Source organism: Anolis carolinensis, unplaced genomic scaffold (assembly GCF_035594765.1).
Source record: "Anolis carolinensis isolate JA03-04 unplaced genomic scaffold, rAnoCar3.1.pri scaffold_11, whole genome shotgun sequence".
In the NCBI taxonomy this organism is placed as follows: domain Eukaryota; kingdom Metazoa; phylum Chordata; class Lepidosauria; order Squamata; family Dactyloidae; genus Anolis; species Anolis carolinensis.
Genome location: NW_026943822.1, coordinates 123,850 through 151,837, shown reverse-complemented (window position 1 = coordinate 151,837; position 27,988 = coordinate 123,850). Strand labels below are relative to the sequence as shown.

The 27,988-nt window shown below is 44.9% G+C and overlaps 2 protein-coding genes across 4 annotated transcripts; both read right to left on the bottom strand.

The window, feature by feature from the left end:
• Positions 1–33: 33 nt before the first annotated feature.
• On the bottom strand, positions 34–16,219 carry calml4 (calmodulin like 4). 2 transcript variants are annotated; one of them, XM_062963080.1, is made up of 5 exons: positions 16,149–16,219; positions 6,964–6,994; positions 3,741–3,881; positions 2,426–2,614; positions 34–240 (listed from the first exon to the last, which is right to left on the bottom strand). In XM_062963080.1, the coding sequence occupies exons 3-5, from the start codon at positions 3,814–3,816 to the stop codon at positions 143–145; spliced, it is 363 nt and encodes a 120-aa protein (XP_062819150.1). In that variant the 5' UTR covers positions 3,817–3,881; positions 6,964–6,994; positions 16,149–16,219; the 3' UTR covers positions 34–142. The 2 variants fall into 2 exon arrangements, with proteins under 2 accessions (XP_062819150.1, XP_003227303.2); XM_003227255.4 differs by lacking the exon at positions 16,149–16,219 and adding an exon at positions 7,119–7,806.
• Positions 10,086–27,916, bottom strand: cln6 (CLN6 transmembrane ER protein). 2 transcript variants are annotated; one of them, XM_062963078.1, is made up of 8 exons: positions 25,863–26,725; positions 23,653–23,720; positions 23,279–23,393; positions 20,698–20,796; positions 17,584–17,772; positions 17,212–17,267; positions 16,149–16,274; positions 10,086–13,449 (listed from the first exon to the last, which is right to left on the bottom strand). In XM_062963078.1, the coding sequence occupies exons 1-8, from the start codon at positions 26,121–26,123 to the stop codon at positions 13,158–13,160; spliced, it is 1,206 nt and encodes a 401-aa protein (XP_062819148.1). In that variant the 5' UTR covers positions 26,124–26,725; the 3' UTR covers positions 10,086–13,157. The 2 variants fall into 2 exon arrangements, with proteins under 2 accessions (XP_062819148.1, XP_062819149.1); XM_062963079.1 differs by lacking the exon at positions 16,149–16,274 and having other exon boundaries at positions 20,698–20,868; positions 25,863–27,916.
• Positions 27,917–27,988: the final 72 nt, after the last annotated feature.

Sequence of the window (27,988 nt, the reverse complement as noted above, 5' to 3'; positions counted from 1 at the left end):
AACTGTTCTACCAGTTTCAAAAGGTACTCCATATTCATCTCTATCTAAAAGGCTTTATTTTGTAAGGCAAACCAGCAGCAGAGGCGCCAGAGAGACAGGCTGCAGGCCTCCAACCCAGCTCGTGTCCAGTCCCCGTCCTGGCTCAGTAGTCGACCACCGGAAGCGTGATGGAACGGACCAAGTCTTCGTACTTCACGATCCCGTTGTGTCCCACCTTGGTGTCCTTCAAGAGGTTGTCCACTGTAAGTCATTACAGTTGGAAAATTAACAACACCGTTGCTAAGCACGGTCATTTCTAACTTATAGTGAGCTTAATGGGATTTTCTTGGCAGGAATTCATCAGAGAGGTTTGCCGTGACCTCTGTCTAAGAGAGAGTGAGGTGCCCCATTATATTATTAGCATAGCACAATATTAGCATTATATATTACTACTAGCTGTGCCCGGCCATGCGTTGCTGTGGCGAAGTATGGTGGTATGGGAAATAAAGTACAGTAGAGTCTCACTTATCCAACACTCGCTTATCCAACGTTCTGGATTATCCAACGCATTTTTGTAGTAAATGTTTTCAATACATCATGATATTTTGGTGCTAAATTTGTAAATACAGTAATTACTACATAGCATTACTGTGTATTGAACTACCTTTTCTGTCAAATTTGTTGTATAACATGATGTTTTGGTGCTTAATTTGTAAAATCATAACCTAATTTGATGTGTAATAGGCTTTTCCTTCATCCCTCCTTATTATCCAAGATATTCGCTTATCCAACGTTCTGCCGGCCCGTTTACGTTGGATAAGTGAGACTCTACTGTATCTTATATTATCTGCTTAGAGCTGGATTATATGAGGCCCCTTCTACACAGCTGTATAAAATGCACACTGAAGTGGATTATATGACAGTCTGGAGTCCAGATAATCCAGTGCAAAGCAGATAATATAAGATTATAAATGGGTTATATAGCTGTGTGGAAGGGCCTTGAGTCTGCACTGCCATATAATCCAGTTAAAACCAGATAATCTGTATTTTATAGGCAGTAGGGAAGAAGCCTAAGTGAGGCCTAACTCTGCCTGTCCCCTGGGCTGAGTGGGTTGCTCGGAGACCAAGTGGGCGGAGCTTAGCCTTCTAACTGGCAGCAATTGGCTAAAAACAATTCTTCCTCTCCCTCTAATTAGGACTTTATTTTTCTTTTCTTTTTGTTGTATGAACGTAGAGGCATGGATGAGGGGTTGTGCTGCCAAGTTTAGTGTTTCTGGGATGTGTAGTTTTGTTGTTTTGTCCTAGGCCGAAATTTCATTACTCTTTTATATATAGAGATATTGAACTATACCACTATGCTGTAATATTATATATAATATATAACATATTATTAATATTATTATATGGTATTATTATTAGTATTGTATATCATAATATTATCAATATTATATGTAACTGGGGCCCCTGGTGGCTCAGTGTGTTAAAGCGCCGAGCTGCTGAACTTGCGGACCAAAAGGTCCCAGGTTCAAATCCTGGGAGTGGAATGAGTGCCCGCTGTTAGCCCCAGCCCTGCCAACCTAGAAGTTCGAAAACATGCAAATGTGAGTAGATCAATAGGTACCGCTCCAGCGGGAAAGTAACGGCACTCCATGCAGTCATGCCGGCCACATGACCTTGGAGGTGTCTGCGGACAACGCCGGCTCTTCGGCTTAGAAATGGAGATGAACACCAACCCCCAGTCGGACATGACTGGACTTAACGTCAGGGGAAACCTTTACCTTATATGTATGTACAATATACTATTAAAACTGATATAATATATCAGGGTGGGGGCCAGGTAAATGACCTTGGAGGGCTGCATCCGGCCCCTGGGCCTTGGTTTGGGGACCCCTGGCACAGGCAGGAGTAAAAAGGAAACCAAGGCAGGCTTTGCAAGAGCTCCAGCCAAAGTGGCTCATTCGGGGCGCTTACAAATCAAATGTACATATATTATTAGCATAGCACAATATAAGCATTAAATTACAATATTGTACTATATCATTATATGGTAATATTATTAGTCATATTACATTTAATATATAATATATAATTAATATTATTATTAATTATAATGGAGCCTCCGGTGGCCTAGGGGATAAAAGCCTCGTGACTTGAAGATTGGGTTGCTGACCTGAAAGCTGCCAGGTTCGTATCCCACCCGGGGAGAGTATGGATGAGCTCCCTCTATCAGCTCCAGCTCCATGCGGGGACATGAGGGAAGCCTCCCACAAGGATGGTAAAACATCAAAACATCCGGGCAATGTTCCCTGGGCAGCGTCCTTGCAGACGGCCAATTCTCTCACTCCAGAAGCAACTCCGGTTGCTCCTGACACGGAAAAAAAATATTATGTTATTATTAGTATAATATTGTATTACATTATATTGTTGTTATTGTTGTTATTGTTACCTTCTTCCCAGGAGAGCTTTTCTCCCAGGTTCATGAGCTTGGCCCTCAGCTCGGCCACGGTGATGAAGCCGGTCTTCTGCTTGTCGGTCATCAGCAAGGCCAACAGGATCTCCTCCTTGGGGTCTTCCTGCTGCATTTGCTTGTACATTATGCTCAGGAAAGTTGAAAAGTCCAGTTCTCCGCGGCTATCTGCAAACACAAATGGGTTGGACGTCCAACAGCCAGGCCTTCCCGAAAACATCATAGCCTTGCTTCCAGGTTAGATTACACAGCACAACAACAAGAACAACAACATTTTTCTCTTGGTGGTTTGCTTTTGAGGCCTGTTCCTGGGGTTCTTTGAGGCGCTGATTCAGAAGACCGTATTGGATAGACTGTTATCTGCTTTGGTTTCTTAGATACGGTGATAATTATTTCTTATTGGCAAGCAGATTAAGAGCAGTAGATGGCATACGCTCTATATCTAAAAAAAACTAGAGCTGATGGCAAAAATGGGATGCCATTTTTGGAATCGGCAGGTCAAATAATAATACAGTAGAGTCTCACTTATCCAAGCTAAATGGGCCGGCAGAACCTTCGATAAGCGAAAATCTTGGATAATAAGGAGGGATTAAGGAAAAGCCTATTAAACTTCAAATTAGGTTGTGATTTTACAAATTAAGCACCAAAACATCATGTTATACAACAAATTTGACAGAAACAGTAGTTCAATACGCAGTAATGTTATTTTGTAATTACTGTATTTACAAATTTAGCATCAAAATATCACGATGTATTGAATACATTGACTACAAAAATGGCTTGGATAATCCAGAATGTTGGATAAACGAGTGTTGGATAAGTGAGACTCTACTGTAACTGTATTTACGAATTTAGCACCAAAATATCAAGATATATTGAAAACATTGACTACAAAAATGCCTTGGATAATCCAGAACCTTGGATAAACGAGTTGGATAAGTGAGACACTACTGTACTAATAATAATATTGTTATTTCTTACAGTGGTTTTTAACTTTGAATATGTTTTGATGGATTTTAGCTATGAATTTTAAAGTGCCGTTTGTGTTTAACTCTGTTTCAGTGGTGGAATATTTGTAGATTTTAAATTGCATACTAATGGTCAAGCCACTTTGAGTCCCCTTGGGGGAATAAAACAGGGAAAAAATATAATAATAATAATAATAATAATAATAATAATACCTGCCTCTCCTCATGGCTTAAGGTGGGTTAGAGCATAATTAAAACACATAAACATTGTAAAAAAACCCCCTGTAAATGTACATATTAAAACGTATTTTTATAAAAATACCTACCGATCTTGTGCTGCTGGAGGTGCCTGGCCACTTCACCCGGGGTGGGGCTGGCCCCCAGGCACCGCATCACCGTCATGAGGTCTCCAGCCTTGATCTTCCCTTTGTGCTTCTTATCGTACAGGGAAAAGCATTCCTTGAACTCTAAGCAAGGGAGGGAAACACAAGAACAAGAAGCCCAGCGTGGCAGATGAATGCCTCTCGAGTAAGAACAGGCAGTCCTCAAGCTGTGAACAAGATACAAGGGTTGGATGAAAAGTAATGCCTCCACCTTGGTAACTCCTCAGCAGATGGCAGTCCTGGTATGCAGCAGGTCCTGGCTTGTTCAGTAGACTCCCCTCTACAGTTCTATTTGAGAGGAAGCCTTAGCATTGAACAGTTGTGTTGTTAAAGGGCAAAGTATGGAACCCTGCGTGGACGGGGAAGCCTTAGCATTGAACGGTTGTGTTGTTAAAGTGCAAAGTATGGAACCCTGCACAGATAGGGAAGCCTTAGCATTGAACTGTTGTGTTGTTAAAGTGCGAAGTATGGAGCCCTGCGCAGATAGGGAAGCCTTAGCATTGAACGGTTGTGTTGTTAAAGTGCAAAGTATGGAGCCCTGCGCAGATAGGGAAGCCTTAGCATTGAACAGTTGTGTTGTTAAAGGGCAAAGTATGGAACTCTGTGCAGACGGGGAAGCCTTAGCATTGAACGGTTGTGTTGTTAAAGTGCAAAGTATGGAACCCTGCACAGACGGGGAAGCCTTAGCATTGAACTGTTGTGTTGTTAAAGTACGAAGTATGGAACTCTGCGCAGATAGGGAAGCCTGAGCATTGAATGGTTGTGTTGTTAAAGTGCCAAGTATGGAACCCTGAGCAGATGGAGAAGCCTTAGCATTGAACGGTTGTGTTGTTCAAGGGCGAAGTATGGAACTCTGCGCAGACGGTCGGTCAATGCGACTTAAGCAACGTGTAGTCATTGACAGCAGAAAGTGTCACCCCAAAGGAGATTCATCAGAGAATGGAAGCTGTTTATGGTGATTGTGTTGATGTGAGTCCTGTGCGTCGTTGGGCGAGTAAGTTTAAAGATGTTGAGGTGGGAACATCTGGCTTGCGTGACAAACAAAGAGTTGGACATCCTGTGACAGTAACCACCTAGTTTCACAAGCAAAAGGTGGACAGATGAATTCAGGATGACCTTCATATCACTCAGAGAGAAATGTCAAGCATGATCAGTATTTCACAAGAACGTGTGGGTCACATTATTGCTTGGCTTGGTTATTGGAAGATCTGTGCACAATGGGTCCCCAGGATGCTGATGCCTGAAATGAAAGCGCACAGACTTGAAATTTGCCAGGAACTCCTCTCGCGTTACGGAAATGAAGGTGACGTCTTTCTCCTTTAGGGCGACACCTTCTGCTGTCAAGAATTCAGTGACTGCACGTTGCTTAAGTCGCATTGACCAACTGTCTGCGCAGGGTTCCATACTTCTCACTTTAACAACACAACTGTTCAATGCTAAGGTTTCCCACCAAATGGAACTAACTGTAGAGGAGAGTCTGCTGAACAAGCCAGGACCCGCCGCAGACCAGAGCTGCCATCTGTGGAAGAGTTATGAAGGCGGAGGCATTACTTTTCATTCAACCCTCGTGTGTGTGTGTGTGTGTGTGTGTGTGTGTGTGTGTGTGTGTGTGTGTGTGTGTATACACACACATACACATTTATATAAGCTTTGGATTGTATAGGAAAGGATTAACCCCCTTGAGGTGTTTTCTTTGCTGTCTGTGCTCTTGTTCAGAAGATTCCACCTCACTTTCTGTCTCTCTGAGAATTGGATTTTGCAAAATGTGGCATGTTGTGGAAACAAGGATTGGGGGATTAGGAGATAAAGATTCCTCTGTTTTTGAGTGTTCTTTACGTGGACAATTTTAACAGAAAGGAGGAAACTATGAAAATGAACAAAATTTGGCTACCAGTATTTAAAAAAACTCTAAAATCAGGACAGTAAATAAAGAACAACACTCAAAAACAGGAGAATTCCAGACAAGAAACAATCAGGGCCAGCTAATCACCTCCAAACAAAGAATTCCCCCAGGCAGGAAGCAGCCAAGCTTTGAAGCTGCAAGGCTATTCAATGCTAATCAAGGTAATCACTTGCAACAATTACACTTGCCTCAAACAGACAAGATTTTCTTTCTCCCACCCTGGACATGATTCCACAGATATATAAACCCTACTTGCCTAATTTCCAACAAACCTCACAACCTCTGAGGATGCTTGCCATAAATGTGGGTGAAACATCAGGAGCAAATGCGTCTGGAACCTGGCCATACAGCCCGGAAAACTCACAACAACCCAGAAGTGTTTGGGATTTCCCCCCCCCCCAGATTGAGGAATGCCTGTATTCGTATAGACATCAATAATACTGTGGAGATAGGGCCCCACGGCTAAACAGAATTCATTTATGCACATAGCCTGGATTCACTATATACAGTAGAGTCTCACTTATCCAACATAAATGGGCCAGCAGAACGTTGGATAAGCGAATGTGTTGGATAATAAAGAGAGATTAAGGAGAAGCCTATTAAACATCAAATTAGGTTATGATTTTACAAATTAAACACCAAACATCATGTTATACAACAAATTTGACAGAAAAAGTAGTTCAATATGCAGTAATTCTATGTAGTAACTACTGTATTTACGAATTTAGCACCAAAATATCACGATGTATTGAAAACATTGACTACAAAAATGCGTTGGATAATCCAGAACGTTGGATAAGTGAGTCTTGGATAAGTGAGACTCTACTGTAGTACATTAAGGTAATGTCCAGTTCGCTTTGGTTTGTCTTTTCTTTCTTCTTCATGGTCTCTGTGAAATCGCACCTATGGGTTTCCTGTACCTGATCAAATTGGCATTTCATAACCTTGTTCTGCTTTATACACAAAAACGGCCCAACAAATTAAAAACAAACCCAACTCGTGTGTGGGTACAATACTGTTTCCTTACAAAAAAGAAGGAAGAAAAGAACCAGGAAGCCTTGTCAGCGCACTATTTTTGACATGCTTGGACTATCAGGCTTTTGAGTTTCTACCCATCGGTGGCTTCTGGAGGTTCTTTTGAATACAGCGCCTGACGGGACGTCCTTCCATAATTAGAAGCAAGGCGGAAAGGAAAGGAAAGGAAAGGCAGAGAGACCAAACCTCTTTACAGCAATCTGTTTGCTTGTCTGAAAAGGTGCTTACCGTGGATTTGGTCCTGAGAGAGAAACTTGGCCTGCAAAGGACACAAAAGCAGACAGGGTGTCAAAAGAAGACCCACTTTCTTGCAGAGAGAACAAGCAAAACAGCAATAAGCCCTGGAAAGAGAGGGGAAACGCAAGGGTCTGGGCTCCACTGACCATTTGCTGGGCTTTATCCTCCCCTCCGCAGCCTGCTTCCCGGTCGCTCTTCCTCTGAGATCGGAGTCTAAAGTCCACCCAAGTGCAGCCGATAACAACAGCAGGTGTAACACAAGACTCGGGTTCTTGGGTTTCGGCAGAGGCACCACCTGCTAAGCCAGGCCTGGTCTGGGCCGTCCCCTCCATCGCCCGCAACACGGCACGGCCTGCACCAGCCTTGGCTGTCCCGTCATGCTCCAAATAGCAGCAGCAGGGGCACCGTTGGGGGGCTTGGCCATAATCCCACATGGCTGGCAAGGCATCTCATGCTGGGTTTAAATACCAGCGAGTCGCGCCCATCCGCTAAGGCGTAAGGCGATTGTTTCCAGAGGGAGCCCTGGGGTCACGCAGCGGTGAACTGTGCATCGACTGGCCAAGCGCAGAGAGAGGCACATGGATGGGTCTGAAAAGCAGGCCGTTTGTTACGGATTTCTGGCTCTGGGAGGGAGGCTGGGCCTCCAAGAGATAGGTCACCGATTTTCCTCTTCTGGGACAGGCCTTAGCCAGAAAAGATATTTTCAACATGACAGATGTAATAATAATAATAGTAATAATAATAATAATAATGACCCAAAATGCAGATTCTGCAAGGAAACCGACGAAACCATTGATCATATCCTCAGCTGCTGTAAGAAAATCGCACAGACAGACTACAAACAGAGGCATAACTATGTGGCCCAAAGGATTCATTGGAACTTATGCCTCAAGTCCCACCTCCCAGCAGCAAAGAACTGGTGGGATCACAAACCTGTAAAAGTATTGGAAAATGAGCACGCAAAGATACTGTGGGACTTCCGAATCCAGACTGACAAAGTTCTGGAACACAACACACCAGACATCACAGTTGTGGAAAAGAAAAAGGTTTGGATCATTGATGTTGCCATCCCAGGTGACAGTCGCATTGACGAAAAACAACAGGAAAAACTCAGCCGCTCTCAGGACCTCAAGATTGAACTTCAGAGACTCTGGCAGAAACCAGTGCAGGTGGTCCCGGTGGTGATGGGCACACTGGGTGCCGTGCCAAAAGATCTCAGCCACTGGCATTTGGAAACAATAGACATTGACAAAATCACGATCTGCCAACTGCAAAAGGCCACCCTGCTGGGATCTGCGCACATCATTTGAAAATACATCACACAGTCCTAAACGCTTGGGAAGTGTTCGACTTGTGATTTTGTGATACGAAATCCAGCATATAGATCTCGTTTGCTGTGTCATACTCTATCTTTGTGTCAATAATAATAAGAATAATACCTAGGTTGCTGTGAGTTTTCCGGGCTGTATGGCCATGTTCCAGAAGCATTTTCGTCTGACGTTTCACCCACATCTATGGCAGGCATCCTCAGAGGTTGTGAGGTCAGTTGGAAACTAGGCAAGTGCGGCTTACATATCTGTGGAATAATGTCTAGGGTGGGAGAAAGAACTCTTTATCTGTTTGAGGCAGGTGTGAATGTTGCAATTGGTCAGCTTGATTAGCATTGAATAGCCTTGCAGCTTCAAAGCCTGGCTGCTTCCTGCCTGGGGGAATCCTGTGTTGGGAGGTATTAGCTGCCCCTGATTGTTTCCCGTCTGTAATTCCCCTGGTTTTAGAGTATTGCTCTTTATTTACTGTCCTTATTTTAGAGTTTTTAAAATACTGGTAGCCAGATTGTGTTCATTTTTATGGTTTCCTCCTTTCTGTTGAAATTGTCCACATGCTTCTTGTGGATTTCAGTGGCTTCTTTGTGAGTCGGACCTGGTGGTTGTGAGAGTGATCCAGCATTTCAGTGTTGTTGTTATTATTATTTATAATCTATTATATACCATATAATAATAGGTTTCTCAAGTCAGGGGGTGCTGTGCTTTTTAACTGTGAACAGGTTTTAATTGATTTTAACTGGATTTTTAAATAGTGTTTATATTTCATTCTGTTTTAATCTCTGCATATTTGTCTATTTCAAATTGTATGCAAATGATTTTCTGTCAAGCTGCTTTGAGCCTCCGTCGGGAGAGATAAAGCGGGATATAAACATATCTATCTGCCCATTTTATAATAGCCCATTCTTGAGGTGCTGCCAATGTTATATTGCACTTTATTGTCCATTTCAACTGTGAAATTACCTTCCCCATTTGGCACATTCTGCACTGGGTTCTATGAATTAGTCTCCTGTTTTAATATTGTATGTTTCATGTCGATTTTAACGACTGTTTTTTCTGATATTGATGTTTTTATTGGTATAATTGTTTTATTGCTGTGTTATTGATATTTGATTGTTTTATCGGGCTAGGCCCCATGTAAGCCACCCCGAGTCCCTTCGGGGAGATGGGGTGGGGTATAAAGTTATTATTATTATTATTATTATTATTATATAAATATACTAGTTGTGCCCGGCCACGCGTTGCTGTGGCAAAATGGTGGTGGTATTGGTTAAAAATTGTTGTGTAATTTTTATTTGACGTTATTTGCAATTTTTTATTAATTTTATTGTAAGTAATATTTTTATTTATTATATTTTATTATTTTCTTGTATTATTTTTAGTTATTTTCTGTTATTATAGTATTTTATTGTATTAATTTTTAGTGTTTTTTATTATTTTTATTGGGTTGCTAGGAGACCAAGTTGGAGGAGCTTAGCCTTCTAACTGGCAGCAATTGGATAAAAGCAATTATTCCTCTCTCTCTAATTAGGACTTTATTTTTGTTTTCTTTTTGTTGTATCAACCTAGAGGCGAGGATGATGGGTTTTGTTGCCAAATTTCGAGGTTGGGGGGCCTGTAGTTTTGTTGTTTTGTGGGTCGCCGTGATGCCATCACTCTTTTATATATATAGAAGATGAATAAACCAATGTGGCCATTCAGCACTGGACCCAAATGCCCAACTGCTTTCCACGTGTGTAAAGACAACAAAGCGATTCTAGCTCTTTGGAAAAGGAGAAAAATCCACATGGGTAAACTTTAGTAAACGTTTATTTCTTCTGCCGACGGATTTTTGAACAGACACTTGATTTGGATTACACTCAAGGTGTGTACACAACACGAGGAAAGTGAAGAGTTAAAAAGGATTCAGTTTAGGAATTGCAAAATCCTCCGAAAATGGAGACAACTGGATCTACTTGAGAAGTCCTTGGGTTCAAGAAATGTAATCCTGTACCTTCCTTAAAATCAATGTTTTCTACCTGAGTCTTGAAGGGAAGGGAAAGAAGGAAGCACAGAAACGGCCTCGGGAAGGAGAAAGCATGCCGTGCGCAGGAAGAGCTCCTTTCGGGGCCGATTTCGTTCTGGAAAAGGTCTCGGCAAAGAGAAAGACGGTGGCAACAGGCCGTATCTGAGAAAGCCCTTCACGCCTAGGAAAGCGCATGCCGCCAACGCCTTTGTCTGGGTGGGACTCAAAAGGTGCGCGAGATCCCTTTGCGTGTTCTTGGAGCCCCCGTGGCATCTCTCCGGGCTCGGATCTCTTTCTCTTGCAAAACGATCACAGAATGCTTTGAAGATCGCCCCAAACACGTTCCTTGACTAAAACATCCCTCATCCCCAGCCATTCTGGCGAAGGGGCAATGGGCGCTGTAGTCCATCACAAGCCAGGGGGCTTTTTCAAGTCGGGGGAGCTGGCCTTAAGAGTCATTTCTGCAAAAGGGCTTCGAGGGTCAAAAAAGTCACCGGGAGACGCAAGAAACGCTGAGCTCTCCACAATGGTATTTGCATAGTTTTAATTTCCCGGAGAAAACGGGGGAAGTGAGCGGACATGCGAGGGAGGCCTTTCCTTCTGATCTTCTGCTTCTGGGATTGAAACAGGCGTTGATGACCCACAGAGAAGGCGCTCATTGCATTTGCAGTCCTGCCAGGGATGACTTACGGTTCAAAAGATAAAAAGATGTGTATATTAGAGCATCTTGCAAAGGCCACAGAAATAGTCAGGCCTCTCTGAGTATAGAGCTATCTTCCCTCTATGTAAAAAGGATAAGCGAATACTACAAAGTTTCAAAACATAAGTTGCACTATGTAATTCAGAGCACCATATACATACAATATTACTGTCAACTGTTATAATCCACAGTAGTATCTTCCAGACTGTAATAGTCTCCACTATTTAAACATCAATTGAATTTGGCAACCAAAATAAAATAATTATAGTATTCGCTTATCCTTTTTACATAGAGGGAAGATAGCTCTATACTCAGAGAGGCCTGACTATTTCTGTGGCCTTTGCAAGATGCTCTAATATACACATCTTTTTATCTTTTGAACCTTGCACTGGGTGGCTGTTTGGACTCCTTCCTTTAAAAACCAAAGTGTTAGGACACCAAAGAAGGAGAACCTGAGGGCAGTGGTTCCCAAACTTATTTGGCCTACCACGCCCTTTCCAGAAAAAATAGGACTCGGCACCCCCTGGAAAGGGAGGCGTGGCTTAGAGAGGTGGGCGGGGCCACAAATGGGCGGCCAGGACTGGGATGGGCAGAGTTACGAGCTCTGAGGCAGGGCTGAGCTTCTATCTTTGGCCTGCGGCGCCTTCCAAGACGGAGGGGGCGGGGCTAGAGGAGGGGGCGGGGCCTCTTCCCAAGTGCCTGATGGGGATGAACCTCTATACCCTGCCCCCGTGTTCTAGCAAACGCCTCAGAGGCTCAGCCCTGTCTTGGGCTCTTCGGAAGAGGCCCCGCCCCCTTCCCTAGCCCCACCCTTTACTCCTAAATGGCCTTTCAGGAGAGGCATAGAGGCTCAGCCCTGTCTCAGGCTCTTGGAAGGAGGCCCCGCCCCCTTCCCTAGCCCCACCCTTTAGTCCTAAATGGCCTTTCAGGAGAGGCATAGAGGCTCAGCCCTGTCTTGGGCTCTTGGAAGGAGGCCCCGCCCCCTTCCCTAGCCCCACCCTTTAGTCCTAAATGGCCTTTCAGGAGAGGCATAGAGGCTCAGCCCTGTCTCAGGCTCTTGGAAGGAGGCCCCGCCCCCTTCCCTAGCCCCACCCTTTAGTCCTAAATGGCCTTTCAGGAGAGGCATAGAGGCTCAGCCCTGTCTCAGGCTCTTGGAAGGAGGCCCCGCCCCCTTCCCTAGCCCCACCCTTTAGTCCTAAATGGCCTTTCAGGAGAGGCATAGAGGCTCAGCCCTGTCTCAGGCTCTTGGAAGGAGGCCCCGCCCCCTTCCCTAGCCCCACCCTTTAGTCCTAAATGGCCTTTCAGGAGAGGCATAGAGGCTCAGCCCTGTCTCAGGCTCTTGGAAGGAGGCCCCGCCCCCTTCCCTAGCCCCACCCTTTAGTCCTAAATGGCCTTTCAGGAGAGGCATAGAGGCTCAGCCCTGTCTCAGGCTCTTGGAAGGAGGCCCCGCCCCCTTCCCTAGCCCCACCCTTTAGTCCTAAAAGGACTCTTAGGAGAGGCATAGAGGCTCAGCCCTGTCTTGGGCTCTTGGAAGGAGGCCCCGCCCCCTTCCCTAGCTCCGCCCTCTGTGTCCCAACAAGCGCCTCAGTAGAGGTATATACTCAGCCCTGTCTCGGGCTCTTGGGAAGAAGCCACGCCCACTCCTCTAGCTCCGCCCCGTGTGTCCTAACAGGTGCCTCAGGGGCTCAGCCCTGTCTCTGGCACTTGGGAAGAGGCCCCGCCCCACCGCTGGCCCCGCCCCCATGTCCTAATAGGTGCCATCACCGCCCCCCTGGATCGCTGCAGCGCCCACCAGGGGGCAGTAGCGCCCACTTTGGGAATCATTCCTTAGGGTGCATCTATGCCGTAGAATGAATCTGCTTTAACTGCCTTGATTCAATGCTATGGAGACATGGGAGCTGTTGTTTGGCAAGGTCTTGGGCCTTCTCTGCCAAAGGATGCTGGTGCTTCACCAAACTACAAATCCCAACATCTCATAGCATTAAGTCAGTGCAATTAAATGAGAGATGAGGTCCCTTAAGGAGGAGCTTCCTCTTTGGCTTTGGCTCAGTGCTAAGATGACTGCGTGACGCGAATCTAATGCACACTCTCATTTTGGCCAGGTCATTTAGCCCCCCACCCTCCCAAAAAAGAAGAGCCGAGCATTAGATTTGGTGCGTCAGACACTGCCTGCCTTGGCAGGGTGCAAGGTGCTCATGTGCAAGGTGTAGAAGGCCCAGGGCTCTGGGACGTAGATGACGCCCGGGTACTTCTTCCGGAGGATCCTGTCGTTCCAGAGCCAGCCGACCCAGAGCGCGATCAGGACCAGGGTGATGCCGAAGGAGTAGAAGAGGAAGCGGCCGTTGCTGTCCATGAGCAGGCCCTTGCGCTTCTGGTGCATCACCAGGGCCATCAGGGCAAAGAAGGTGAAGATGAAGAGGATGAAGATCTGCCCCTCCGTCACCAGGTACCTGCCAGGAAGGCTCACACTGTGAGAAGGAGGAAAAGGGGGGCTGGCGCAGGGGGGAGAGAGGCTGGCGGGCTTGGGGACCCCGGCCTCGCCAGTTCACTCCCCCACATGCAACAACAACAACAACAACAACAACAGCACTATGTAACACTCCCATGTTGTGGCAGCTCCACTGGCTGCCGGTCCGTTTCCGAGCTAAATACAAAGTGCTGGTCGTTACCTATAAAGCCTTAAACAGCTCAGGCCCAGGCTATTGGTCAAATCGCATCTCCCCATATAGACCATCTCGGGCACTTTGTGTTATTGTGTTCTCTTGTTAGAGTGAAATGTTATATCAAGTTATGCTGTTGGGTGTTTGCAACTGTGTGTTTCCGGCAGTGCAAAGGTTAAGCACAAGCCAGCTTGATTGATTGCCCACAAGACCAATAGGTCAGGGCTTCCGTTTGAACTTTCATCATGAACTGAGGAAGGCAGGAGGTGCCAGCTTGTACAGATGACAGCCTTGGCAAGCAAAGCGCCATGTGTCTGGAGAGTTATGGCTTTCAGTAATCGTAAATATCTTGTAAAATAAAGTAATTAGACCTGCTGGGATCAGCAGTAAAACAACGACTAAGCTGTTGTTTTGTTGGTTCCCCTTTTGCTGCTGCATCAAGTGGTCCTTCGGGTGAGCAGACGGAGAGAAGGGACTCATCAAATCAGTCAGGGTGGCGGACGATCGATTTATCTCCCTATCCCAGCATCCTCTGACAGGAGGGGTGCAAAAGACCACCTGACTGGGATCTGTGCGCATTGTCCGAAAATACATCACACAGTCCTAAATGCTTGGGAAGTGTTCGACTTGTGATTTTGTGATACGAAATCCAGCATATAGATCTCCCAGAAGGACTTGGGGCAGCTCACAGAACACTCAAGGTGTGACATACAGAATACGACAAATGCAAAACAAAACATAGAAAATAAACAGTCAACACAACATCAGAAATTCACAACACCCCCTGGTAAAAACAATAAAATATAGCAATTGTAGATAAAACAGCAGTGTTCGATCTCAGAATTGTAAAGTGCAAATAAAGAATCTAAAGGTCCTCATAGGCATTATTAGGGAATCTAAACATGATTGAAGGCTTGTTGGAAAAGCCAGGTGTGCGGGAGCCAGCCTGATCTCCCTTGGGAAGGCATTCCAAAGCCGGGGAGACCACCAACGAGAAGCAAGGCCCCCTCTCTCTCTCTCGTCCCCACCAGCCGCACTCGAGACAGAGGTGGGACTGAGAGGAGGGCCGGCCTCCCCGGTAGATCTTAAAACCCGTGCCGGTTCATAGAAGGAGATGCGGCCTTCAAGATAGGTTGGACCTGAAGCGTATAGGGCGTAAAGTCCAAATTAGATGTTGTCTCAGGGGAAAAAATATCCCAATTATTAATTCAGAGGGGCCAGGCTGTGGCGCAGCTAGCTAGTAACCAGCTGCTATAAATCACTACTGACCGAGAGGTCATGAGTTCGAAGCCCGGGTCGGGTTAAGCCTCCGACCATAAAAAAAAAAATAGCCCTGGCTTGCTGTTGACCTAGCAGCCCCAAAAGACAGTTGCATCTGTCAAGTAAGGAAAATTTAGGTACGCTTTATGCGGGAGGCTAATTTAACTAATCTACAGCACCATAAAACTGCTCACGAGGAAAAGAAGAGGAAGAACAGCCACCAATGGACGGTGAAGCAACAGCTCCCCCTGTGGCCGGAATCGTGAAGCTGGAAAGATGTTAAAAATGCCTCTGTGTCTGTCTAAAACTGAATGTTGTTTGTCTGTTGGCATTGAATGTTTGCCATATATGTGTTCATTGTAATCCGCCCTGAGTCCCCTTCGGGGTGAGAAAGAAGGGCGGAATATAAATACTGTAAATAAATAAATAAATAAATAAATAAATAAAGGGCCGGGCTTCAGCACAGCTGGTTAATCACCAGCAGCAATAGATCATCGCCAACCAAAAGGTTGGCAGTTCAAAGCCTGAGTCGGAGTGAACACCTGACCGTCAACCCAGCTCACTGTCCACCTAAGCAGTTCAAAAACAGCTGAGCTGTGAGTAAAGAAATTGGGCACCGCTTAAGCAGGGAGGTATTTTACGGCACCATAAAAATGCCGGTGATCAAAGAACGAGGAAAATTTTGCGATCAAGGGCTCGTCGTCTTGGCGGATGGAGCGACAGCGCCCCTTGTGGCCGGCATCGAGCATAGCTTCCAGGCGCCAAAGTTGGAAAAAATGCCGCTATACCTCTATCTGTTTGTCCGTCCTGTATGTCTAATGGCACTGAATGTTTGCTGTGTATTTGTGTGTTGTGATCTGCCCTGAGTCCCCTTCGGAGGGAGAAGGAAGGGCGGAATATAAATGCTGTAAATAAATAAATAAAATACATTTTGTGCAACAAATCAAAATCCGGATCAAACCCAGTTTGCAGCCAGGCTGAATGCAGGAAAGCATCTATTTACTATTTCCTCTATTTTTTTCATCATTTTTAAAATGTATTTGTTATGCAATGCTTTTGACACGAAATAAATAAATCTATTTACTCCTCCAAAGCAAGCGGCTTTTCTGTGGCTTGAACTTATGGGGGATTCTATTTTGTGAGTGCGCGTATATAACATAAATGCATACACAAGTGCACAATGGAGGCCCCCCTTCCCAGCCCTCCCAGTAGCCGCTTGGCTCGCTTACCAGTAGTAGAGGCTACTGGGCCCAATAAGGAGAATGGCCGCCAGCGGGATTCTTGGCTGCTCCTCTTTGCAAGGGATGAAGCAGCCGGAGAAATAGATGCAGAGGATGAGGAAGAAGGGGATGTACCTGCGGACGGGAGAGCAGGCACTCACTTTTTGGCTGTACTCACTTGCCCTGTTGCCCAAAAGGCCCCTGGCAAGGTCGGTTGAACCCAGCAAATCCACTCCAGGTTTTAGTCTGAACTTTAAAGGAGATAGCCAACATCGTGGGCCTAATTTAGGGTTCAGAATGATGGGTCTCGCCTTTGAAAGTTGAAACTGAAAACTAGAATGGATCCAGTTCCTGAAAAAAGGGGGGGAGTTTGCCAGAAATGGGTTCTTTCTTTCTCTCTCTCGCTCTCTCTCTTTTTTTAAGTGATATTCAGTATGTATATATCATAATAATTTTATTTCTTACTTGCCTCTCCTCGTGACTGTTGGCAGGTTACAGAATAATTAAAACATATAAACACTGTAAAATTCCACACATACATTAAAATGTATTTCTATATATATGTGTGTGTGTGTGCGCGCACGCGCGCGCGCGCGCGCCATGAAACATTAACTTTTTCTGCATTTTTCTCTGTGTCTTTTATGAGCCATTCTGGGTTAAATGTGAGAAGAACCGGTTTTGCATTGTCTTGTTTCAGCTTGTCTGATGCTTTAGGTATATTTGTATATTTTAAATTGTATGCTTTCACGGTAAGCCACTTTGAGTCTCATTTGGAAGAGATAAAGCAAAATAAAATAAATAAAATAATAACAATAACAACAACAACAACAATAATACATCACACAGTCCTAAACGCTTGGGAAGTGTTCAACTTGTGATTTTGTGATACGAAATCCAGCATATCTATCTTGTTTGCTGTGTCATAAAATAATAACTTTTCAGATGGTACTGTTTCAAACAGTTGGAAGCTAAGGCAGGCAGAGAAACGATTGACAAATACTTCTAACAGCTAATAAGTTAAAAATAGGCCCCGGGGGGGGGGGGGGGGAGCATGAAGAAAATAAGAACTTACCACATCAAGTGCCCGAGGTATTCGTCATAATAGTACAGCAGTTCAAAGGAGTCAATCTGGGAAGGAATGAAAAAATTCAAGGAGAGAGAAGCAGCAATTGGTGGCTTCCCTTCCAGAGAGTCCATTCCAGGTCTTGACTCATCTGACCTCTATCCATGGTGCTGAATGTGCTTAGGAGCAGGCTGCAGCACCTTGGAGAGCTCCATCAAAACCTGGAGTGGATTCACAACTCTTTAAAGCAGGCATGGGCAAACTCTGGCCTTCCAGGTGTTTTGGACTTTAACTCCCACAATTTCTAACAGCCTACTGCCAGAGGGTTGAAGTTGGCCCATGCCTGCTTTAAAGCCTGGATTAAACCCCAGTGCTCCTTACCAGGGTCTCCGGCTTGAGGTTCTGGATGATGGGGTTCTCTCGGACGGAGAGGTGGAGCTGGTAGCCGCTGAAGATCAGCCGGTGGTTGACGGAGTCGCCCACCAAGTGGATGCTGGCGCCCATGACGAAGGTGATGATGCAGATGTACACCATGGACCGGGGAAGGGTCTTGGGAGAGCGCTCGATCAACTACAAAGCAGGGAGAGAAGAAACAGGGCTTCGCAGGGATGCCAGGAGGACCTTCCTCCGCTCCCACAAGCCCCCCATGAAGACGGACGGGGACGGTTCAGTCCCTTCCTGGACCAAAATCCAGTTTCAGATTCCAGTCTGAACCAGAGCAAGGCCATTATAGCAGAGGGGTCAAGCTCATTTCCATGGAGGGCCAAACCCCCCTTACGGTTGCCTTTCAAAGGCCCATGGAACCCATGCGTGGAGGATCCATGGATACCATAACACTATGTAACCAAATTTCAAAAGTGAAATTTCCTGTTTGGTTGTGTGGTCCGTGCTTTAAAAGTAGTTGTTCTACTCTAAAAACAACGCTGAATTGGTTGAGACTTGATGAGATATTAATGGAAAATCTATCGTAAAACGTGCTATAGCAGGATATCCCTCAAAAACAAAGTTTTTGCGGCTTATTTATTTATTTCTTACATCACTTCTACCCCACCCTTCTCACCCATCAGGGGACTCAGGGTGGCTTACAATATAAGCATATACATCAAAGATCAGTTTACATCAGATTTAAAAATCCATCAAGATTAAAAATTACAATACAATTAAGAGTATACATTAAAAACATACATAGTTATACATTTAAATATACATTTAAGGCGCTTTTCATGTCCAGGTGGGGTCTGTCAGTGAGTCATATATTCATACAGTCTCACTTATCCAACGTTCTGGATTATCCAACGCATTTTTGTAGTCATTGTTTTCAAAACATCGTGATATTTTGGTGCTAAATTTGTAAATACAGTAATTACTTCATAGCATTATTGCGTATTGAACTACTTTTTCTGTCAAATTTGTTGTATAACATGATGTTTCGGTGCTTAATTTGTAAAATCATAACCTAATTTGATGTTTAATAGACTTTTCCTTGATCCCTCCTTATTATCCAACATATTCACTTATCCAACGTTCTGCCGGCCCGTTTATGTTGGATAAGTGAGACTCTACTGTATCTCATTTCTGCTGCTACTCTTGCTCAAATGCCTGGTCCCATAACCACGTTTTCGTTCTCTTTTGGAAAGACAGGCTTAATGAACTTTTCCCATGTTTTTATTTTAGTTTGGTTCAGATCCATTGGTGTTTGGGTTCAACTCCTGGAACGATTCCACCAGCGTTGCCTCCAAAAAATCCTTTAAATCTCTTGGGAAGACAGGCTGAGGAATGTCAGCGTGCTGGAAGAAGAAGAAAAGACCACCAGCATTGAAGCGATGCTCCTACGCCATCAACTCCGCTGGACTGAAGGCCACGCTGTCCGAATGCCCAAAGATCACCGTCTCCCAAAGCAGCTCCTCTACTCCGAACTCAAGAACGGAAAACGTAATGTTGGTGGGCAGGAAAAGAGACTGAAAGATGGGATTAAAGCTGACACTAAAAATTGTGGCATAGGCACCGAGAACTGGAAAGCCCTGGCCCTTGAGAGGTCTCACTGGAGGTCAGCTGTGACCAGCAGTGCTGTGGAACTCAAAGAGGCACGAATGGAGGGCGAAAGGGAGGCGCGTCAAGCCAACCCTGACCGGGCCCGCCTTGTAGTAGTAGTAATAATAGTAATAATAGTAATAATAACAACTTTATTTTTATACCCCGCCTCTATCTCCCCAAAGGGGACTCAGGGCGACTTACATGGGGCCAAGCCGGAATAAAAACATATATATAAAAGAGTGATGGCATCACGGCGACCCACAAAACAACAAAACTACAGGCCCCCCAACCTCGAAATTTGACAACACAACCCATCATCCATGCCTCTAGGTTGATACAACAAAAAGAAAAGAAAAATAAAGTCCTAATTAGAGAGAGAGGAATAATTGCTTTTATCCAATTGCTGCCAGATAGAAGGCTAAGCTCCTCCAACTTGGTCTCCTAGCAACCCAATAAAAAATAATAAAAAACACTAAAAATTAATACAATAAAATACTATAATAACAGAAAATAACTAAAAATAATATAAGAAAATAATAAAATATAATAAATAAAAATATAACTTACAATAAAAATAATAAAAAATCGCAAATAACGTCAAATAAAAATTACACAACAATTTTTAACCAATACCACCACCACTTTGCCACAGCAACGCGTGGCCGGGCACAGCTAGTAACAATATAAAACACAACAATAGACAAGAGACATGCACAATTATAAAAATTTAAACATTACCCAATAAAAATAAATGACAAAAACTAATAAAAACATGGATTAAAATGGAGAGGTTGTAAAAGTAGACTGGGTAAAGTGCACCATATAAATATTGTAAACAAGGTGACTGATAAAGTGCCGCCTCCACCTGGAAACCGATGTCCTCACTGCGGAAGGAAGAACGTGTGGGTCAAGAATAGCGTATCCACCACCAAGACACTACACTTGGGGGGCCATCATCATCAGGCTACGAGGGATTGCCTATGTAAGTAAAAGTACAGTAGAATCTCACTTATCCAACGTAAACGGGCCGGCAGAATGTTGGATAAGCAAATATGTTGAATAATAAGGAGAGATTAAGGAAAAGCCTATTAAACATCAAATTAGGTTATGATTTTACAAATTAAGCACCAAAACATCATGTTATACAACAAATTTGACAGAAAAAGTAGTTCAATGTGCGGTAATGCTATGTAGTAATTACTGTATTTACGAATTTAACACTAAAATATCACGATGTATTGAAAACATTGACTACAAAAATGCGTTGGATAATCCAGAACGCTGGATAAGCGAGTGTTGGATAAGTGAGACTCTACTGTAAGTAAGTAGGTTGGGAATGTAGTTACATAGAATCTGTATGTCGAATGTCACACAGAAATTGCATCCAAAAGAACCTGTGCTTTAAAGTTATTGAGAAGTTCCTCCTGACAGCGATGACCCTTCACAGAGCTCAAGGTTTACCTTCAGGAGAATGAAGGGCGTGATGACGTTGTAGGCCATGTGGAAATAGTCCCCGGCACTGGGCTTATTCAGCGGGAACCACTCCAGGGGAAGCACGATCTGGAAGGGAGGGAGGGAGGCAGGCAAGGTGGTTGAGCCCCATCCCAAACTGAGTAGAGGATTAAGAATAATCTATATATATAAAAGAGTGATGGCATCAGGGCAGCGGACAAAACAACAAAACTACAGCCCCCCCCCCCACCTTGAAATTTGACAACACAACCCATCATCCACGCCTCAAGGTTGATACAACAAAAAGAAAAGAAAAATAAAGTCCTAATTACAGGGAGGGGAATAATTGTTTTTATCCAATTGCTGCCAGTTTGAAGGCTAAGCTCTACCCACTTGGTCTCCTAGCAACCTACTCAGCCCAGGGGACAGGCACAGTTAGGCCTCACTTAGGCCTCTTCCACAGATTATCAGATTTTAAATGGATTATATGGCAGTGTAGACTCAAGGCCCTTCCACACAGCTATATAACCCATTTGGAATCTTATATTATCTGCTTTGAACTGGATTATCTTGACTCCACACTGCCATATAATCCACTTCAGTGTGTATACTAAACATAAAGACAACCATACAACAGACATTCAATACCACCACTGCCTCAACAATTTCTCACCAACACCACCAGACAACGGCACAGCAACGCGTGGCCGGGCACAGCTAGTAATAATAATAATAACAACAACAACAACTTTATTTATATAATGCTCTATCTCCTCAAGAGGACTCAGGGCGTTTTCCAACATATGTGCAAAATAGTCAATTGTCAAAAACAACATACAGAAACGTAACACAGCAGACATAATCAACTTTTATGTTGTTGGCTTGGTAATGCCAACCAAGGGCGGGTGCCGTGTCCCAAGTGGGGGAGGCAAAGGAATCTCGGATGGGGGGCCGGCAGGCCTAGCTGGGGGGTTAAGCAGCTTAGGCACGCCTGCCTTGGCCGGGACGGACGGACGGACGGACGGAGGGCAGATGGTGCCTTGGGAGGGAGAAGGGAGGCCTGCCCAGCGTTCCATTTAACATACCCAGACTTCATAGAATCCGAGGGTTGGAAGGGATCCCAAAGGCCACCCAGTCCACCCCCTTTTGCCACAAGAGATAAATAGAATCCTAGAGTTGGAAGGGGACCTGAGGCCACCCAGTCCAACCTCGTTCTTCCAGGAAAGAAAAGCACAATCAAAGCCCTCCAGACAGATGGCCATCCAGCCCGAAATAATTCATGGGTAAATAGGGCTGTAGAATCAAAGCTTCCTTGAGTGAGAAGGGGGCCCAAAGGCCATAAAGTTCAATAATTTTGCCATAATAGATAGAATCCTAGAGTTGGAAGGGGCTCCAAGGCCATAATAATAATAATAATAATAATAATAATAATAATAATAATAAAACTTTATTTATACCCCGCCACCATCTCCCCGTGGGGACTCGGGGTGGCTCACAATGTTACAAAAGTAACAGCACAAATACATTAACAATACACACAGTTTAAAACACAAGAAGATGATAAAACAAGTTAAAACAAAGATTTAAACAACAACAATAATATCAATAGTAATAATATCAAACAACCACCAATGCGATTCAGTCAACTTCGAAGGTGGGGGGAAGTTCCAGGCCAACCAGTCCAACCTCGTTCTTCCAGGAAAGAAAAGCACAAAGCCTTCCAAACAGATGGCCATCCAGCCTGATATAAATCAGTGGGTTCATGAAGACGTAAGGCTATAGAATCAAGAGAAGGGGCCCCCAAAGGCCACAAAGTCCAATAATTTTGCCATAACTGACAGATAATAGACTCCTAGTATTTTATTTATTTATTTATTATTTACTACATTTATATCCCGCTCTTCTCACCCTGAAGGGGACTCAAAACGTCTTACAAATCAAATGTACATACAATATATTATTAGCATATCACAATATAAGCATTAAATTCTATATTGTACTATATCATTATATGGTAATATTATTAGTAATATTACATTTAATATATCATATATAATTACTATTATTATATTGTATTATTATTATTATTAGAGTTGGAAGGGACCCCAAGGCCATCCAGTCCAATCCCATTCTGCCAGGTAGGAAAGCACAATCAAAGCCCTCCTGACAGGTGGCCATCCAAGCAACCTTTCTTTAAAAACCGTAAGAGGAGGAGTCTATTTCATTGCCAAACAGCTCTTACCATCAGGAGGTTCTTCCTAGCGTTTAGGGCAGTGGTTCTCAACCTGGGGTCCCTCCCCAGATGTTTCTGGACTACAACTCCCAGAAGTCCCAGCCAGTTTAACAGCTGATAGGATTTCTGGGAGGAGAAGGCCAAGAACACCTGGGTTCCCGGGTTGAGAAGCACTGGTTGAGGGGAGATCTCTCTTCCTGCCCTTGGACTCCGTGGCTCCATCGTGTTGTGTTGGGGCGGAAAAAGAGCCTTGCCCCCTCCCTCCCTCCCTCCCCAGTGCCCCCCCCCCCGCACTCTCAGCCTTCTTTTCTCCAAGCTAACGTTGGCCCCAAACGCGACAAAAGGCGAGGGACTCACCATGGCGATGGGGCGGCCAAAGTCCAGGACCCAGTTCTGCAGCGTGAAATAAAACCACAGGTCGAAGTGGAAGCGGGGGGCTTTGCAGGGTCCGTCCTCCCCGCCCGCCCCGTGCCTGCGGAGGAGAGAGAGGCCGCGTGACCCCTTGGCCTGGCCGGACCCTGACCAAGCGGGGCATCCACACCGCACAGCAGGACTTGCCAAACTTAGTCATGGTGGCAAAACACCTTGGTAGACAATTATTATTATTATTATTATTATTATTATTATTATTATTATTATTATTGTCTACAACTATGTGGCCCAAAGGATTCATTGGAACTTATGCCTCAAGTACCACCTCCCTGCAGCAAAGAACTGGTGGGATCACAAACCTGCAAAAGTATTGGAGAATGAGCACGCAAAGGTACTGTGGGACTTCCGAATCCAGACTGACAAAGTCCTGGAACACAACACACCAGACATCACAGTTGTGGAAAAGAAAAAGGTTTGGATCATTGATGTCGCCATCCCAGGTGACAGTCGCATTGACGAAAAACAACAGGAAAAACTCAGCCGCTATCAAGACCTCAAGATTGAACTTCAAAGACTCTGGCAGAAACCAGTGCAGGTGGTCCCGGTGGTGATGGGCACACTGGGTGACGTGCCAAAAGATCTCAGCTGGCATTTGGAAACAGTAGACATTGACAAAATTACGATCTGCCAGCTGCAAAAGGCCACCCTACTGGGATCTGCACGCATCATCCAAAAATACATCACACAGTCCTAGACACTTGAGAAGTGTTCTACTTGTGATTTTGTGATACGAAATCCAGAATATCTATCTTGTTTGCTGTGTCATAATAAAATAATAATAATAATAATAATAATAATAATAATAATAATAGGTTTATTTGTATCCCGCCACCATCTCCCCTGGAGGGGACTTGGGGCGGCTCACAGAAGTATCAAATACAAAACAATAACAATATACAATACATCAATAAACAATAACATGCACCAATTGTAATATTTGCACATTAACCAAAAAGAATAAAAACACACTTATTAAAAACATAAGATTTAAAAACAGTGAGGTTGTAATAGTAGATTAGCAAAGTGCACATCATAGGTTGTAAACTCAAAACATAGATAAAGTGCTAAAGTGCTATGCCTCCTTCCACAACACGGCAATTGGGTTTTATCAGCAAAATATAGATTAAACAAACTCCTTATTAGAGTTTAGTTATTGTGTGTGTGTATATATATATATTGCTTGCATACATGGCGTTGCCCAGGTTATTTGAAAAAGCCAATTTTTAAATTGTGGAAAATGCCTAAGGTTGTGGGTGAACTACAACTCACATCATGACACGTAAACCCTGAGAAATTAGATCAGTACTTGAAGTTTATTATATTGGGCAAATTTGCTCTGGATGCATCTTTGGTTGGGTTCAGAGTGCTCTCTGGCTGTTGTTGTTACTATATTTTAAGGAACAGTGGTCCCAAGGTCCTCTATGTTCTCATTGTTGTCGTTGATTATTATTATTATTATATTTTAAGGAGCAGTGGTCCCAAAGTCCTCTATGTTCTGATTACTGATTATTATTTTATTATGACACAGCAAACAAGATAGACATGCTGGATTTCATATCACAAAATCACAAGTCGAACACTTCCCAAGTGTCTAGGACTCTGTGATGTATTTTCGGATGATGCTGCAGATCCCAATCGGGTGGCCTTTTGCAGCTGGCAGACCGTGATTTTGTCAATGTCTGTTGTTTCCAAATGCCGGCTGAGATCTTTTGGCACGGCACCCAATGTGCCCATCACCACCGGGACCACCTGCACTGGTTTCTGCCAGTCTTTGAAGTTCAATCTTGAGGTCTTGATAGCGGCTGAGTTTTTCCTGTTGTTTTTCGTCAATGCGACTGTCACCTGGGATGGCAACATCCATGATCCAAACCTTTTTCTTTTCCACAACTGTGATGTCTGGTGTGTTTTCAAGAAGCAGTGGTCCCAAAGTGCTCTATGTTCTGATTGCTGATTATTATTATTATATTTCAAGAAGCAGTGTTCCCAAAGTCCTCTATGTTCTGATTGCTTATTATTATTATTATTATTATTATTATTATTATTATTATTATTATTATTATTATTTTTCAAGGAGCAGTGGTCCCAAAGTGCTCTATGTTCTGGTTGTTGATTATTATTTTTATTATTTTTATTATTTTTATTATTATTATTATTATTATTATTATTATTATTATTATTATTATTATTATTATATTCCAAGGAGCAGTGGTCCCAAAGTGCTCTATGTTCTGCTATGAGCCCAGGTGTCTCCTGCTTCTTGCAACACAAATCAAGGCCTTGCTTTGCCTCCATTGGGGGCGGGGGGGGCGGGGGGGGATTCCTATCTGCTGCCCCAGAATCACATGCACGTGGGCTGCCCCATGGCATCCTGGGAGTTGTAGTTTTGGCCGCAGGGAGCCGGGAGCGGGCTCGCCCGGCCGGCCATCGGGTCCCACGGCGGCCTGGCCTGGCCTGCCTTCCTCCCGGGGCCGCCAAGCCCGCCCGCCCTCCCTCCGTCCGGGAGACTCACCTGCCGCTGCCCGGGAGGAGCCCCGCCGCCCCCGCCGCCCGCCGCCGCACCGAGGAGCCTTGCATCGCGGGTCCTTAGAGGGGCTTCTTCCCCGCGGCGAAAGCGCTTCTGGAGCGCGTCCGCATGCTGCCAGGGCTCCGGATCTGGAGCGGGAGGAGGAGGAAGGAGCCCCGCCCCTCCCGGGCCCCAAAGCAAAGGCCGCGCTCTGCGCATGCTCCGGGGGAGCCTTTCCCCGCCAGCCTCCTGGTTTGGAAAGTGCATCTAGCCCCTCCCCCTCCTGCAGGGAAGGAAGGAAGGACACAGTCGAAGCCCTCCCAACAGACGGCCATCCAGCCCCTGTTCAAAAGCCACTGAGCTCCCGGGCAGTCTATACTTCACTAGACTTGGAAGGGGCCCCCAAAGGGCATCCAGTCCGACCCATTGCAGCCAGGCAGGAAGACACAGTCAAGCCCTCCCAACAGAGGACCATCCAACCTCAGTTCAAAAACCATAGGGCTCCCAAGCAGTTTATATTTCACTAGACTTGGAAGGGAGCCCCAAAGGGCATCTAGTCCGACCCGCTTCTTCCAGGCAGGGAGACACAGTCAAAGCCCTCCCAACAGACAGCCATCCAGCCCCAGTTCAAACGCCACTGAGCTATAACATGATGTTTTTGGTGCTTCATTTGTAAAATCATAACCTAATTTGATGTTTAATAGGCTTCTCCTTAATCTCTCCTTATTATCCAACATATTCGCTTATCCAACGTTCTGCCGGCCCATTTATGTTGGATAAGTGAGACTCTACTGTACAAAAAAAAATACAGTAAGACAATAAGACAAGAGTTAATACAGTAGTAAATCAATCAACCACCAAGTACAATTCAGTCGACTTCATTGGTGGGGGGGGGGGGGGGGACTGCAGCAGCAATATAAAAATAACACCATCAGTTAAAATACCAAAATAAAAGGGACCTAATAAAATTCAGGATAGAGTTATGACGGCAACTGAGGCTGGTCATCCAGTGCCTGTCTCTCCAAAGGCCAACCTGACCATCCAGGTCTTTAGTTGTTTCTCGAAGGAGGATGGAGAGGGTGCCAACCCAACCTCCCTGGGGAGGGGGTTCCAGAGCCGGGATGGGGCCACGGCCGAGAAGGCCCTCTCTCTCTCTCTCTCTCTCGTCCCCACCAGTCGTAACTGCGAGGAAGATGGAAGCTTATGCATTATTTATTTATTTATTTTATTTGCAGTATTTATATTCCGCCCTTCTTTCTCACCCCGAAGGGGACTCAGGGCGGATTGCAATGAACACATATATGGCAAACATTCAATGCCAACAGACAAACAACATACAGTATAGACAGACACAGAGGCATTTAACATTTTTCCAGCTTCACAATTCCGACCACAGGGGGAGCTGTTGCTTCACCGTCCACTAGTGGCTGTACTTCCTCGTTCCTTTCCTCGTGTTTTGCTGGCAGTTTTATGGTGTTGTAAATTAGTTAAATTAGCCTCTCGCATAAAGCGTACCTAAATTTCCCTACTTGACAGATACAACTGTCTTTCGGGGCTGCATAGGTCAACAGCAAGCCGGGCTATTTAATGGTCAGGGGCTTAACCCGACCAGGGCTTTGAACTCATGACCTCTCGGTCAGTAGTGATTTATTGCAGCTGGTTACTAGCCAGCTGCGCCACAGCCCGGCCCTTACACCTTGGAGGATCAATGTTTGGGAATCCCTCGATGGTCCTTGCAGCATCCCTTAAAGTTTGCTCTGATGCAGAACAAGCCTATCATGGGGTTCTCTTGGCCAGATTTGGAGTGCGCTGGCTGACGCTGTTGAATGCATGCAGCTTGCTATGAAAGTGGTTTCATTGCCATGGCTCGGTACTATGGAATGCTGGGAGTTGTAGTCTGGCGAGGCACCACAATAGTTTCAAGAGCAAATGAGCAACTGTAGGATGAACATTCCCCACTCAGCCTTGGCAACGTAGGAGCATCAATTGGGAAGAGGTCCACTGGTGAACGAGAAAGAAAGAAGCCCATCCACCTCCCTCTCTGCCGGGATCATCCAGGAACGGAGAGAGTCTGTCTGGACCCCTCCCTCCCTCCCTCCCTCCCTCCCTCCCTCCCCGCCTCGCAGGCCAGA